The sequence below is a fragment of the Macaca mulatta genome, chromosome 4 (assembly GCF_049350105.2).
Source record: "Macaca mulatta isolate MMU2019108-1 chromosome 4, T2T-MMU8v2.0, whole genome shotgun sequence".
NCBI classification, from domain to species: Eukaryota; Metazoa; Chordata; class Mammalia; order Primates; family Cercopithecidae; genus Macaca; species Macaca mulatta.
Genome location: NC_133409.1, coordinates 72,977,996 through 72,994,623, shown reverse-complemented (window position 1 = coordinate 72,994,623; position 16,628 = coordinate 72,977,996). Strand labels below are relative to the sequence as shown.

Genomic DNA, 16,628 nt, shown 5'->3' with positions numbered 1-16,628 from the left:
GTGGTGCTGAGAAGAATATATGTTCTGTTGATTTGGGGTGGAGAGTTATGTAGATGTCTGTCAGGTCTACTTGGTCCAGAGCTGAGTTCAAGTCCTGGATATCCTTGTTAATTTTCTGTCTTGTTGATCTGTATAACATTGACTGCAGGGTGGTAAAGTCTCCCATTATTATTGTGTGAGAGTCTAAGTCTCTTTGTAGGTCTCTAAGGACTTGCTTTATGAATCTGGGTGCTCCTGTCTTGGGTGCATATATATTTAGGATAGTTAGCTCTTCTTGTTGAATTGATCCCTTTACCATATGTAATGGCCTTCTTTGTCTCTTTTGATCTTTGTTGGTTTAAAGTCTGTTTTATCAGAGACCTGGATTGCAACCCCTGCTTTATTTGCTTTGCATTTGCTTGGTAGATCTTCCTCCATCCCTTTATTCTGAGCCTATGTGTGTCTTTGCACGTGAGGTGGGTCTCTGAATACAGCACACTGGTGGGTCTTGACTCTTTATCCAATTTTCCAGTCTGTGTCTTTTAATTGGGACGTTTAGCCCATTTACATTTAAGGTTAGTATTGTTATGTGTGAATTTGATCCTGTCATTATGATGCTAGTTGTTTTTTTCACCCGTTAATTGATGCAGTTTCTTCCTAGCATTGATGGTCTTTACAATTTGGCATGTTTTTGCAGTGGCTGGTACCGGTTGTGTCTTTCCATGTTTAGTGCTTCCTTTAGGAGCTCTTATAAGGCAGGCCTGGTGGTGACAAAATCTCTCAGCATTTGCTTGTCTGTAAAGGATTTTATTTCTCCTTCACTTATGAAGCTTAGTTTGGCTGGACATGAAATTCTGGGTTGGAAATTCTTTTCTTTAAGAATATTGAATATTGGCCCCCACTCTCTTCTGGCTTGTAGGGTTTCTGCCAAGAGAGATCCACTGTTTGTCTGATGGGTTTCCCTTTGTGGGTAACCCAACCTTTCTCTATGGCTGCCCTTAACATTTTTTCCTTAATTTCAACCTTGATTACTCTCACAGTTATGTGTCTCAGGGTTGCTCTTCTCAAGAAGTATCTTTGTGGTGTTCTCTGTATTTCCTGAATTTGAATGTTGGCCTGCCTTGCTAGGTTGGGGAAGTTCTCCTGGATAATATCCTGAAGAGTGTTTTCCAATTTGGTTCCGTTCTCCCCGTCACTTTCAGGTACACCAGTCAAACGTAGATTTGGTCTTTTCACATAGTCCCATATTTCTTGGAGGCTTCGTTCGTTTCTTTCCATTCTTTTTTCTCTAATTTTGTCTTCTTGCTTTATTTCATTAATTTGATCTTCAATCACTGATATCCTTTCTTCCACTTGATCGAGTCGGCTGTTGAAGCTTGTGTATGCTTCACCAAGTTCTTGTACTATGGTTTTCAGCACCATCAGGCCATTGAACTCTTCTCTACACTGATTATTCTAGTTAGCCATTCATCTAATCTTTTTCCAAGTATTTTAGCTTCCTTGCGATGGGTTATAACATGCTCCTTTAGCTCAGAGAAGTTTGTTATTATCGACTTTCTGAAGCCTACTTCTGTCAACTCGTCAAACTCATTCTCCACCCAGTTTTGTTCCCTTGCTGGTGAGGAGTTGTGTTCCTTTGGAGGAGAAGAGGCTCTCTGGTTTTTGGAATTTTCAGCCTTTCCACTCTGGTTTCTCCCCATCTTTGTGGTTTTATCTACCTTTGGTCTTTGATGTTCGTGACATATGGATGGGGTTTTGGTGTGGTTGTCCTTTCTGATGATGTTGATGTTATTCTTTTCTGTTTGTTAGTTTTCCTTGTAACAGATAGGTCCCTTAGCTGCAGGTCTGTTGGAGTTTGCCCTTGGGTGCACTCCAGACCCTGTTTGCCTGGGTATCACCAGCGGAGGCTGCAAAACAGCAAGTATTGCTGCCTGATCCTTCCTCTGGAAGCTTCGTCCCTGAGGGGCACCCACTTGTATGAGGTGTCTGTCAGCCCCTTCTGGGAGGCGAGGCTCCAGTCAGGCTACATGGGGGTCAGGGACCCACTTGAGGAGGTGGTCTGTCCATTATCAGAGCTCAAACGCCATGCTGGGAGAACCACTGCTCTCTTCAGAGCTGTCAGGCAAGGACATTTAAGTCTGCAGAAGTTGTCTGCTGCCTTTTGTTCAGATTTGGCCTGCCCCCAGAGGTGGAATCTAGAGAGGCAGTAGGCCTTGCTGAGTTGCAGTGGGCTCCATCCAGTTCAAGCTTCCCTGCTACTTTGTTTACAGTGTGAGCATAGAACCGCCTACTCAAGCCTCAGCAATGGTGAATGTCCCTACCCCTGCCAAGCTCCAGCATCCCAGGATGATATCAGATTGCTGTGCTAGCAGTGAGCAAGGCTCCATGGGTGTGGGACCTGCTGAGCCAGGCATGGGAGGGAATCTCCTGGTCTGCTGGTTGTGAAGACCAGGGGAAAAGCGCAGTATTTGGGTAGAAGTGTACCGTTTCTCCAGGTACAGTTACTCATGGCTTCCCTTGGCTAGGAAAGGGAAATCCCCCAACCCCTTGCACTTCCCGGGTGAGGCGACGCCCCGCCCTGCTTCAGCTCGCTTTCCATGGGCTGCACCCACTGTCCAACCAGTCCCAATGAGGTGAACCAGGTACCTCAGTTGGAAATGCAGAAATCACCTGTCTTCTGCATTGATTTCACTGGGAGCTGTAGACCAGAGCGGTTCCTATTCAGCCATCTTGGAAGCAATGATAATCATTGTTACTGTGACATAATTACAAACGAATTGTTTTAGTCAAAAATATTTTTTTTTCTTTTAGTGGCTCAATTGGTATGTTGTTTTCTATCACAGTCTTTAGTAGCACAATGTAGCTACTTGGTGAACACAGAGAAATGTAAAGAAACCGCTCTATTTATCTTTGTCATACTCTTGTTCGGTTTGCTTGTTGATGTTTTTTTTGTTTTGTTTTGTTTTGTTTTTTTTTGAGACAGAGTTTCACTCTGTCGCCCAAGGCTGGAGTGCAGTGGTGCAATCTCGGCTCACTGCAACCTCACTTCTGGGGTTCAAGCAAGTCTCCTGCCGCAGCCTCCGGAGTAGCTGGGATTACAGGCATCTACCACCATGCCCAGCTAATTTTTTCTTTTTAAGTAGAGACAGGGTTTCGCCATGTTGGCCAGGCTGGTCTCGAACTCCTGACCTCAAGTGATCCACCCACCTTGGCCTCCCGAAGTGCTAGGATTACAGGTGTGAGCCACCATGCCCAGCCAACATATATTCCTTAACTCAAAAATACTGTGGTATTGAAAGCTATGTGTTTTTGCTTTAATCTAAGTAGAATTCTACCTTGTTAGCTGTATTTTTTTTAAAAGGACATGTAAAATAACTATGTGTCTTAAAACTGAAAACTCCAAGTCCTCAATCCTAATGCCCCCCTTTAGGAGTCAGATTTCTTTTCACTTAACTTCCTTAAGACTTTCCAGTGTCTCCAGTTTGACCCCAGAACTGTGGCCACGCTTAGTATTTCTGCTATGTAGCATCAGCTCTCATGACAATCTCATAAATGACTACTTTTTTATAGCTTTATTGAGATATATCTCACATATCATAACATTCACACGTGAAAGTGTACAGGTCATTGGTTTTTAGTATATTTGGAGTTGTGCAACTGTCATCACAATCTAATTTTGGAACATTTCAGCCTCATGAAAAGAAATTCCTGCACATTAACTACCATTCCCCATTCCTGCTTGTCCCCTCCCAGACCCCAGGCAATTATTATTCTAGTTTCTGTCTCTGTGGGTTCATCTAATCTGGACATTTCATATAAATGGAATCACACATTATGTGGTTGTTTGTGACTGGCTTCTTTTACTTAGCAAAATGTTTTCAGGGTTCACCCATGTTGAAGTATTGTGGACAATTGAGTACTTTATTTATTTTAATTATTGAATACTATTCTGTCACGTGCAGATGCCACATTTTATTTATCCTTTCATCAGCTGATGAACATTTAAGCTCTTCTCACGTTTAGTCTGTTATGAATAATGCTGTTGTGAACAATGTACAATTTTTGTGTGAATATATGTTTTCAATTCTCTTGGGTATTTATGTTGGAGTGGAATTGCTGGGGCACATGCTAAACTCCATGTTTAGCACTTTGAGAAATGGACAAACTATTTTCTAAAGTGGTAACTCAATTAGCTGAGCATGGTGGCATGCACCTGTAGTCCCAGCTACTTGGGAGGCTGAGGCAGGAGAATCTAGTGAGTCCAAGGGTTCAAGCCTGCAATGAGCTATGCTTATGCCACTGCTCTCCAGCCCAGGTGACACACCAAGACCCTGTCTTTAAAAACTAAGCAATAAAATAAAATAAAATAAAATAAAAGTAGCAGCTCTGTTTTACATTCCCACTAGCAATGTATGAGGATTCCAATTTACCCACATCCTCACCCACACTTACTGTTTGTCTTTTTAATTGTAGCCACCCTGGGGTTGAAGGGACATCTCATGGTGGTTTTGGTTTGCATTTCCCTCATGACTGATGATATTGAACATCTTTTCATGTGCTTATTGACAAAAGCCCACTTTTGATGTGTGCACATGGCCTGAGCCAAAAATCTTGTTGTCTTCCGATGTAGTTTTGAGTATTTTCTTCCCTTTTGTGAGACGATTTGGTTGAGAATAAAGAGACTGTGCTGACGAATACTTTAACTCAGCTATGAAGTGAGTGCATCATCTTTGCTTTCTGTTTTATGAAAGAGTATTGGTGACTTTCTGGGATGGATGGGGGGCAACTAATTCTTGTGTAAAGATTTCTAATCATAGAGGAGTAAACTCTAAGGTATGTGAAGTTTGCTTGGTTTTGATGCTCCTAGGTTACCATTATATGCTTTTCTCTACCCAGTGGAGAGGCTGTTTTTCCATTTCCTCTAATGCCATACTTTCTATAGAGTCCTCTTTCAGGCTGGTTCTTTGGACAGGAAGTGAAACATATAAACATTAAGGAATATGTGGTGGAAAAAGAAATCTCATTGTATTTCTTTCCCAAGCTTATTTTCCGGGAATAAAGGAATAACAGACTAACATTTTTAGTGAGAAATTACAGCAACATCAAAAGATGAAGACTTTCTTTGAATAACCTCTGTATCATTTGAGGCCCATCCAGGTGCATATGATTGAAAAGCAAACCCGGGGTAGCTTAACATGGGTAACATATTAGCTCCCATAGGCTGAGAGGGCTCCAATGGTATCATCCAATGGTATCATCCAATGGTATAATTTGTGTCTCAGAATTTTGGCTCTCATGTCATTATTCTTGGGATGCTTCCTGGAAGCTTCCAGCTCACACTATCACAACATTCAGCTTAAGAAAAAAGAGAGATTACTTATCTGATACTCCAAAGTCTTGGAACTGAGTCTTCTTGGCCCCAAATGGCCTGACCAGAGACACATGTTTATCTCTGAATCAGTGACTGTGGCCAGAATGAGAATGGTGGAGCTGCCATTGGCCTCATCTAGTCCACATGGTCCCCAGTAGTTCCTATGGTGGAGTGGCTTCACTGCAGTCATGTGGGCCGAGGCTGGCAAAGTGTGGTTAGGAAGCGAGACGGAGTCTGTGTGGCAAGATGAGGAATGATCACTTTCTACTCAAAACCACAGACCACAGACAGGTTTCTTCTCTCCAAGGGTAGTTCTGGGAAGGACATTAAGCAATCATCTAGGGCAGTAGTTCTCAAACTTTAGCATGGGTATCGTTTGCTAGGGCTTATTTGTCTCACTCTCTGTATTTTAGAAGCAGATATTTTTCTACTTGCATGGGTTTAAAGATGGAGATGAATTTTGCCTCAGGATGAATCACTCCCCCACTGAGTTTCACCAGTACCTGGTTTAGATTTTATATATATATATTTTTTTTTCCACTTTTTTGATTTTTATTTATTTATTTATTTTGTGACAGAGTCTCACTCTGTAGCCCAAGCTAGAGTGCAGTGGTGTGATCTCGGCTCACTGCAACTTCCACCTCCTGGGCTCAAGTGATTCTCATGTCTCAGTCTCCCAAGTAGCTGGGACGACAGGCACACACCACCACGCCCAGCTATTTTTTTGTATTTTAGTAGACACGGGTTTTACCGTGTTGCCAAGGGTGGTCTCAAACTCCTGAGTTCAGGTGATCTGAACCATTTGAAGACAGGAGAGAGGCTTGGAATAACTCCTTCCCTGGTGCCTTCACAGGGAACATGACTCTGCAATAATAAAGTATCACAAACTGGGTGGCTTAGCCAGCAAACATTTATTGTCTTTCAGTTCTGGAGAGAAGTTGGAGATGAGGGTGCCAGCAGGGCCATGCCTTAGGACCACAGTATTGAATGTTCTCTCTCTGATTTTTTTTTTACTGGGTTAATTGTTATTGCTTTCTTTCTTTCTTTCTTTTTTTCAAATAGAAGAGATAAAAGTGTCCGAAGATGACGAAATGGAGAAGCTGTACAAATCGTTAGAGCAAGCTAGTCTATCTCCTCTGGGGGACCGGCGGCCTTCGACTAAAAAGGAGTTGAGAAAATCCTTTGTTAAGCGGTGTAAAAATCCATCTATAAACGAGAAACTCCACAAAATCCGAACATTGAATAGCACATTAAAGGTAACAAAATTTCAAATTGTGGATGAACTCTATGGATATGGGGCAAGGAATGGCTGGTTCTGCAAAGAGATTCTTGCTAATCACAGCGTGTTTGTGTGGGTGCAGGGAAGGGCTGTAAAAGTAAATATAATCTTTATAGGGTAAGATGACCTTGACATTCTTAAAACACTAGGACATTCACACGGTAGCGCCCAAGGCAGTTTTTCACAATAGGCCTTGATTTTTGCATTCACTCTGATATAAAATTTCAAATTTTAAGCTTCTAGACAACGAGGACCATGCATAATTTTTTTGGTAACCCTTATACCTAGCACAGTACCTGGTTCAATAAATGTTGATGAGAGACAGAGACCATCAACTGGTGAGACTAAACAGTCGTATAAATAAGATCTCGAGTTTTCATCTGATTCATGCAAGGTGCCATTCTTCAGGACTACATCCGGAAGAAAATGTCGACTTCAGCTGCATCAAAGATGTAGTGATTGTCAGCTGTGGGCATTGCAGCCAAGGAGCACCGTGAGAGCCCGACAGTGGGAAGTACACACTCTGTGGTAATAGACCAGCAGATGTTTTCACAATGGGAATAAGGGACAGTGTACAGGAAGTACTGAAGCTATTTTCAGGGCCTCCCTGAGCTGAAATGGTTCTTCATAACAAAAGTGTCCTGCTTTCACATTTAGATTATAGCATGAACAGGTGGAGGCTAGGATACTTTGTCGAATAGTCCTGATTTAGCAGACAATTTATCTGAAAAGCTTTGATAAAATCTGTAAGTGAATTTTGTTTTGTCTATGGCCTTTGGCATTAAGAACTTGAGTCATTTTCCAGGAAGAAATGTCAGCAATTGAAAGGACAAGGCTACAAAGGCAGGCTGAGTGGCTCTTAGTCAGGCGTCCCAGTTAGTCAGTAGAACATCTGAACACCCTAAAAGGCTGCAAAAATGAGGCTGGAATGGAAAAAGAAAAATGAATTTTAATTATACGAAGAGAATACAAATGCAGAGAAATTCACTCTTATTTAATATTAACATTTTTATTGATAATAAAAGATATCACTGGCCGCCATTTCACAGTATGTACAAAGCTGATGAATATGTTTGATTATTCAATGTAATATGTCATCGTGTATTGAGATTTTACTGTCTTCTTTGTCTGTGATAGCTGATATGAGTGAGTAAAGTTTTCACTGAGCAAGTGTTTCCTGACTCTTACTATGTGCCAGCCACTCTTCTAGGTGACTGGGACCACTGAATGGACTCTACTGGGTGTAGAAACAGAGGAAAACAAATACATGATTGAAATGAAGTGCAAAAATACTACGATTGAGATGTGCTCAGGGTGCTTTGGTGGCCTGAGGGGGAGAGTGACTTACTGGGGGCATTAGAAACACTGTCACGAAGTCCATGAGTCAGGAAGAAATGAATAACAAGAGAAGGACATTCAAGGAAGTGGAATGTCTGTCAACGGATAATAAGCTGTCGTCCATGTTGGGAGAAGCAGGAAGTAGAGGCCAAGGAGAGCATGTGCAGTTTGAGTCATTAGTAGAAGGAAAAAGGCTGTGGCCTCAGGCCTTCCACAGGGCAGCAGACTCAGGATTTTAGATCTTTACAGGCACCATGCCCTCACCTGGCCACTGTGGGGCCAAGTTTGTGAAAAGAGTTAGTGTTACCATTCACTATGGGTCTCTGTGACCTTGTGCTCTCCATGCAGTATGACCATGTCACTGGTGAATTCAGCAGCTTTCGCTTTTCTGTCAGTGTATCAGTTATCCAGTGCTAGGTAACAAATTAGCCCAAAGCTTAGCAACTTCCAACAATCAGCATTTATTATTTCAAAGTGTCTGTGGCCAGGAATCTGGGTGTGGCTTGGTGAAATGCCTCTGCCCCCAGGTCTCTCACAAGGCTGTGATCAGGGTGTCAGGTGGGGCTGCATTCATTCCTCCATGGAGAGGGATCAGTTTCTAAACCCTTGCATGTAGTCATTGGCAGGATTCAGCTCCTTTCAGGTTGTTGGACTGAGGGTCTCAGTTGCTTTCTGGCTGTTGGCCAGAGGCTACCCTCAGTTCCTTGCCACGTGGGCTTCTCCATAGGGCAGGTCACAACTTGGAAACTGGCTTCTTTCAGAGCAAGCAACACAGTGAGAGTAAGTGAGTGAGATGGGTTATAACCTAGTGGCAGTAATGACATCACATTACTTTTGCAGCATTCTATTCAGTAGAAGCAAGTCATTAGGTCATCTCGTCTTCAGGGAGGAGATTACACAAGGCCTTGAATACCAGGAAGCAGAGAAGATTAGGGGCCCGCTCAGGGCTGCCTGCCCCACCCAGCTGGGGAACTGCTCTCTCTGGACATTTGTGGGAAGCAGCTCTTTCCATAGATCCCTTAGGCTTCCCCAAAGTGTAGTGCTGGGGGCTGATGAAATACAACACGACCCATGTCATGCAGTCCTATTAACCTCAGGAAGTAAGAGGATATGCTGATGTGGAAATTGGTCTTGCTGAAGAAGCCAAACAAAAGCAAAGCACATCAACCTATTCAAAGGAGAGAGAACTTGGTACATGTGTGCATGTTCATATTGGAAGGGTATAATAATTATTTCTAATTGTTTTTAAAATTCAAAGCAGTCAAGAGAGTGGTTGCCTTTGAGGAAGAGGAGAGGATGGGACTGAGAGGGGATGTGAATGGAGCTTCTGAGTGCTGGCTGCGGGTCCTTCTGTGACCTCGATAGTAGTTGTATGGAAGTGTTTATTTTGTGATAATTCTTTAAGCACATTTTTTCTATTTGTGCACTTCTCTCTGAATATTATGTATTGCACAGAGAATATATCACACACAGAGGAAATGTTTATTTTTTAAAAGCTTCAAAGTAGGAGTGTGGACAAGCAAAGACAACAGATTTCATGCAGAAACAAGGAAACTGTTTTAACAATAATGTTTATATTTGCCATAGGCGCATTCCGTAAATAAGAAAAATCCCTGCACTGGGATAGTGCTGGAATGAACGCACTTCAGGGAAATTCTTCTAGGAAGTTGAGCAAACTTCCAAGTTGACCTTGAGCAAAAGTTGATCGTATTATGTTGTACACGAAATACAGATATTTAGGAATTTCTAACAGCTCACCGTTCACTGACTTTTGGCTAAGCCTGTTTTTATTTTAAAATAAATTATTAATGGAATGATTAACGGGTCCAACTGAAACTCTCTCTGAGTTACTCTGACCTATGTCACAAGAGCGGTGAACCTCCTCTTCCCATAGCTGCTCTGGTAGAACACATTTCCAAAGCTTAGGTCTTGAGTCAAGCCACGCACTGACTATTTGGAGTAAAAACTGAAAGTACAGCATTCTCTCTTTCATGATATTTTTGGAGTCCCTGCCAAACCTTGCTTGCCTGCCAGAAAGCAGAGCGGATGTTGTGAAAGCAGTTCAAAGCCCTCCCAAAGCCTCCTGCGCCATCCAGGAGAAGCTGGGCTGCTGGACGAGGCCCAGCCCCAGGGTGCCCGGTGTAGGAAGTAGCTTGGAAGGTTCTGTTTTGTCATTAATTTCCTTCTTCTGTATTATTGTCTACATTTTTTTTTCTTTCATCCGTGAAAGAACTAACACAGATTTGAGCCAAATGGTAAAAAATTTGAACTGCTTAGAGCCAAAAGCCACATGAGAAGTGTCAGCTTAATGCCCAAAATTGAAGAGACCCTTTTCTAAAAATGTTATTAGATATAAAAGAAGGGTTAATTCATGTTTGCTTTTTCAAAGTCAATTTCCCTGATTTTTATTAACCTTCAAAGATCTTATTTAGTTTTTTAATATAAAAAATTAGGATCTTCCTCTGAAGCATATGTCTAAATTTCTTTAGAACAAAATAAAACTCTTTAAATAACTTTACATTAATAGCACTATGGTGATAGCAGAGGAAGAAAGCTTTTTTTTTTTTTTTGGAAAAGTTGTTTTGGAAGCATAGATATTGAAAACTCAGAGAGAAGAAATATGCTCTTTTGGCCCTGTCTAACTTTCTATAAACAATCCCTCTGCTTTCCTACTGCACCATTTTTTCTCCATTTTGGAAGGAAGGTTTCGTATCTTTATCCATCTGTATGTCTATCTTCTGTCTGTCTCTATCTATCTATCTATCTATCTATCTATCTATCTATCTATCTATCTAATGGCCTATCTATCTATCAATCTATCCAGCTATTGATCTATGAATCTATCTATATCTACTTTATTTGTTTAATGGAAAGGATTTCCTCAGACTCCAGATAGGGTCCAGAATGCAAAAGAGAATAAAAAGCAAATGGGTAATTCATTATTCATTTATTTCTTATTTTATATATTCATTTTTTCAACAAGTATTCAGCGGATGTCTACATGTGTCAGTCATTCTTTCAGGCACTTGGGGCTATATAGCAGTGGGCATATGAGACAAAAGGCCTGCCTTCAGGAAGCTTATGTTTTAGTAGGAGAATAAACAAGCATAATTGACTATTAAGTTTTATAATAAGTGATGATAGATTTGATAAAGAATAGAAAAGAGAGGGGATATAAAATATTGAGGAATTGATATTTAAATAGGAAAGACGTGAAAGGCCTCCTTGAAAGACATAATTGGTATAAAATCTGAAAAAGGAAAGGGAATGAGGCTTGAGGTTTTCTGAGGCCAAAAATGCAAACACCTTGGGGCAGGAGTGTGCCTAGGGCATTTAAGGAAGAGCAGGGAGGTCAGGGTAGCTGTGATGTAGTGGGGATGGAGCATGGGGAGAGTAGCAGTGTGCCAGGGACACGGGGATTCGAGCCACTGAGGACCTCATTGCCATTGCAAACACCAGCTTCTACTTGGAGTAAGACAGTGACCCTCTGGAAGGTTCTGAACAGAGGGATGGCATGCTTTGTGTCATGTTTGAAGGTAGAATCATCAGGCTTTGCTGGTGGATTGGGTGTGATAGAAGGAGTCAAAAATGACTCCAGTGTTTGCCCTGAGCAACTGGAAAGACAGAGTTACCATTAAGTGCTTTGTGGAAGACTACGTTAGGAATAGGGTTTGGTGTGTATTGGAAGTTAGTGGGTTGGGTGGGGATGAAGAGAATAAGAGGAACTTAGCTTTAGATACGTTATTTTTGAGATGCCTTTTAGGGGTTGATGTGGAACTGCTGAAGAGGAAGTTTAGACAAATGATGGTGGAGTCCAGGGGAGAAGTAAGGAGAGATATAAATTTGGGACCCTCAGCACATAGGAGAGTGGGAGAGATTACATGTGATTACCAAGAGCATGAACATAGATAGAGCAGAGAAGAGCATACAAGCTGGTGCTCTAGAACACTCCAGTGAGAACAGGTGGCATGATGAGGAGGAACCAAAAACCAAGGTGAGAGTAAGTAGCAATTGTGGGACAAGAAAAATCAGGAGAATGTGTCACAGGAGCACAATGACGAAAGTGTTCAAGAAGGAGGAGTAGTCAATAGGTTTAGGTGCTGCTGATAAATAAGTTGAAGATGGATCATTGGTTTAACATTGATTTAATGGATTATGGATTTAACAACATGGAGGTCACTGATGGTCTTCACAAGAGCAGTTTTGGTGAACGGTGGGGGCCAAAGCCTGGTGGGACTGAATCTATGAAGAATGGGCCATTGGAGACAGGGAGAAAGTGGAGCATTAGCTGGACAGGGATTTGGGGGCAGAGAGGAATTTTAAGATGGAAGAAATAACAGTGAACATGTATACCAGTGAAACTGCTGGAGGGGATCTGGGAAGTTGGTGAGTCACAGGAGAGAAGATAATTGCTGGGATGAATTTCTCGAGTAGGAGAGTTGGGGCCATTGCGCCCAAGTGGAGGGACTGGGCTTTGCTAGGAGCACAGATGCTCCGTCTTTGTGAACAGGGCAGAAGGCAGCATATATTTGCATCCATGTAGTTCATGGGCAATAGGAACTTGAGAGAAGTGCTCTTCTGATGGCTTCCGTTTCCTCAAAAAAGAGACAGCAAGGCCATCAGCTGTGAGTGAGGATGAGAGAGGGGGTTTGAGATGAGAAGAGGTTTTGAAATAGTTATTTGGGAGACTGCCAGAAAAGGGATGTGAAAGTGTGATGACCGGAGAGTAGTGAAAATCCACTTGCTGGCAGTGGTTGTGAAGTTTTAGCTTCACACATGCTTTCCTGGGTATAGTCAAAAAGGGTGGTTCAATCACATGCATTAGTTGAATGTCCACATGGCACTTGGCATTGTGTTAGGTGCAGGGAATACAGGGATGAAGGAAATGTTTCTTGTCATCTTCTTTAAGCTTTAGAAGAGGGGCCATGACTTATCCGTAAATACCTAAATGTACATTGGTAAGTTCTCAGAGGGCTTCACTGGAAGGCACGAGAACATAAACACTTAAAAGCTCATCAGTCCAATTTTGGGGGTGCGGGGGAGGTTTCCTTTATAATGTGATGCCTCAGGTGAGTAAGATTTACGGGTTATGAAAAATTGGGTGGGCCGGGCGCAGTGGCTTACGCCTGTAATCCCAGCACTTTGGGAGGTTGAGGCGGGTGTATCACTTGAGGTCAGGATTTTGAGACCAGCCTGGCCAACATGGCAAAACCCTGTCTCTACTAAAAATAGAAAAATTAGCCGGGTGTGGTGGCGCATGCCTGTAATCCCAGCTACTCAGGAGGTTGAGGCAGGAGAATCGCTTGAACCTGGGAGGCGGAGGTTGCAGTGAGCTGAGATCAGGCCACTGCTCTCCAGCCTGGGCAACAGAGTGAGACTGTCTCAAAAAAAAAAAAAAAAAAAAAAAAAAAAAAAAAAAAAAAAGAAAAAAGAAAAGAAAAGAATTGGGTAAAGAAAAATTGGAAAGTGTTCTCTGTAAAAGAAACTCTAGAAATTAGAGTTTATCAGGTGAAGAAAGCCAAGGAAGAGTCTCCATGTGGCACAACGACACGGAGGTGTGAGCTAGTGTGTGGGTGAGAAAATGCACGCCAGTACATTAGACTGGAAAGTCAGAAGGAAGTAGAGTATCAACAAATGGTGCCAGTGCAGGTGAAGAGCCTTTGGTGTAAGGGGATCCATGAGGGGGACTCGGCATCTCGATGCCTCCCTGCTCTGCTAAGTGGAGGTGGAGTTGATGTGGGCACTGGAGGCAGTGGTCTTGCTCAGGAGGCTGTGTCAGCAGATCAGGTGTGATACACTGAACTGGATATCCACTCTTAGGACTATGGTCAGGGATAGAGAAAACAGGCATAGATTTGAGATACAATTGTCAGGGCTGAATATTTGTTTTTAATATGGATGATGAACATCTTATTTTTACTCCATTCCTTGTCTATAGAAAACTCTAAGCTGAGCTAGACATTTCAGAAATGTGTGTCATTGGTTACAGAGGAGGCAGAGTGGAATAGCACCAATAGGTTGTTTATTAATATTATTGGAATACATACTGTTTTGATGGAAGGTTAGTAGCCTCTTCTTTGACTAGAAAGATAACCTGTGTATTTAGTCTGTGTATATTAATTAAATTAATGGGATTTATTAAAATAAAGATAATTTAATAAAATCTTAAAAGATATATTTTATGTTGCCTTATGTCCTAGGTGAAGTGTTACGTTCCAATTTTACTTAGCGAAGTTTGAATAGTCAATGAAATGCTAATACCTTCAGTGATAAGTTTTAGGAGGCATGAGTCCCACACCAAGGTAGAATTGTTACTGCGGTGTGGAATAATGGATTGATCAGGGAAAGGCACCATAGAAGACCTTTGCTATATGTCTAGCTCTTCCACCAACTCTTGGGTGGGATACTTCACTTCTTTGCGGCTAGCATATGCAAACAAATGTCATATTTGTTAGGCTTGATGGGGGAATTAGAATATGAACGTGCAAAAATGCTTTGGTAATTTTTTGTGAATGTATATGTGTACTTGTAAAAGAGTTGGTAAAGATGGTTTATGTAAATTAAGACACTCTCAACATCCCCCCTTCCCCTTTTTTTCTACTTGCACAGTGTAAAGAACATGATCTGGCCATGATTAACCAGTTGCTGGATGACCCGAAGCTGACAGCCAGGAAATACAGAGAGTGGAAAGTCATGAACACCCTGCTGATCCAGGACATCTATCAGCAGCAGCGGGCTTCGCCTTCCCCTGATGACACTGATGACACCCCCCAGGAACTCAAGAAATCACCTTCTTCTCCCTGTGTTGAAAATTCCATTTGAGACACAAAGTCAGGGTTTTATCCTCTTATATTTTATCACGAGCAACTCTTCAAGATATTGCAAAAGCTTACATTTTTCCTTAAAAGGAAAACTGAATCCCAGTCCTTCAAGCATCAGCTTCCTATCTAAAGATGCACCTCACATGAAGATAATCACCAAATACACCAGGGCTCCTCATTCCAGTCGTAACGCATCCATTGAGACTGGAATGATTGAGTTCAGTTGAAAGGCGTTTTTTGTGTTCCTACTGGGAGCTCACAGTGATGCGGGGCTCTAGGAGGGACGTGAGAAATGTCTGTTCTGTTCCTTGCTCTCCAGAGAATGCTATGGACGAAAATCAAATTTTACCAGGAATAATTGTCCATGGAAACATTCTGTTTTTCAAAAGAAGAGTGTACATATGCCACTTGGCTGGGAAGCTGTGTGGCCCAAATCACTTTTTGAGTGGAGGAGTGTTTTCCATAGCAGTGACTGCAAGGACAAACGTGGTGTTGCAGGGCAAAAATTCCTTGCCTTTGGTATAGAATGGTGGTGCCTTTTCCACGTGTTGGGAAATACTTGATAGACAGTGGTGTGTGGGAGAGCTGAAGGAGGAGGCGTGTTCCATATTCCACTCACTCAAAGGACAGCTTAGTGTTTTCACACTTTGTGCAGGTTAGGGGATCTGATTAATGTTTCCTTTCCTTACAACAGCTAGAGAAAACATCTCATCACAATTGGCGACCTCTACTCCCTTCGAACTTTCCTACTCAACGGTAGGAGATAGTAATGTGTCCAGCAAAGAATGTCTACTGCTCTTGTCCTTGGCTGTGATCCCTATACATAGTGTGAATTTATATCCAGATTTCCCAGGATCAATATTGACAAGATGACTTTGGCATCTGAATTGTTTTAATATCTTTACTCAAAAAAAAAAAAAAACCCACAAAAAACAAAAAACAAAAACAAAACAAAAACCCACGGAAACAACAAAGGAGTTAAACATGATGGTTTTATTTTTGTATGTTTATATGTCACTTGTGTGCTATGTGAATAGCTATCTATGTTTGTTATTTAAATATATTTATAGAAGTTCAAATTACTAGTGTTTTAAAAGATGATATACTATTATATATTGTGCTTAGTATATATTTGATGAGTCTAGACTTTTTTGCTTGAGAAAAATAGAACTACTGTTGATTCACTGGTGTTACGATGTTGCACTATAATGTCTGAGGAATGCTCAGGAAATCTTGTGGGAAAAAAATGGGGCATGCATTCATAATTTTTCTTTTTCTTCCCCACCCCAAACCCCATGAGCTCTTACATTTAGATTTCTATCTCTTGTCAGTCACTCTTTTAACCAGAAAAGGATTTTCATCTTAGATTATCCTTTCTATTAAATAAACTTTAAGCTTTGCGCCATTTATGCCTGCAAACCTGAGATCAAAGGCAACACAACTAATGTCATCTTTTCATTAAAGACTAATAGAAATTTGGAAATCATTGTGGTAAAGAGAGCTCATAGAGAAACAATATGAAAGTCTTCCCTTACTAATCACCATGAATATTTCTCATCATAGGAATAACCACAACCCACCGAGTACCCATGTTGGCCCTGCCTACCCGTAACAAATTGTTGACATAACCTATTTTGTTTTATAGCTTCAAAGTGTGGCTTGACATTCAAACGGAAGAAACCACTCGAATTATATCTGCAAACAAAATGGAAATAGTTATTTCCCCAAGCTTTACTAAGAAGCCTTAATACTCTGTAAACAAACAAACAAACAAAGAAACGAAAAACAACCTTAGCATTAAGAAATAAAAATAAAAAACAAGAAGCTACTAGAAGCTTCT

The 16,628-nt window shown here is 41.5% G+C and overlaps 1 protein-coding gene across 4 annotated transcripts in view; it reads left to right on the top strand.

Annotated features, from left to right (window-relative positions):
• IPCEF1 (interaction protein for cytohesin exchange factors 1) overlaps positions 1–15,919 on the top strand; it is a 203,425-nt gene extending 187,506 nt beyond the window's left edge. For 3 of the 4 annotated variants that reach the window (XM_077998570.1, XM_077998569.1, XM_077998568.1), the window contains 2 exons: positions 6,413–6,606; positions 14,577–15,919. In XM_077998570.1, the coding sequence (XP_077854696.1) occupies positions 6,413–6,606; positions 14,577–14,789 (407 nt within the window). In that variant the 3' untranslated portion in view covers positions 14,790–15,919. 4 annotated transcript variants of the gene reach the window in all.
• The last annotated feature ends 709 nt before the right edge of the window (positions 15,920–16,628 follow it).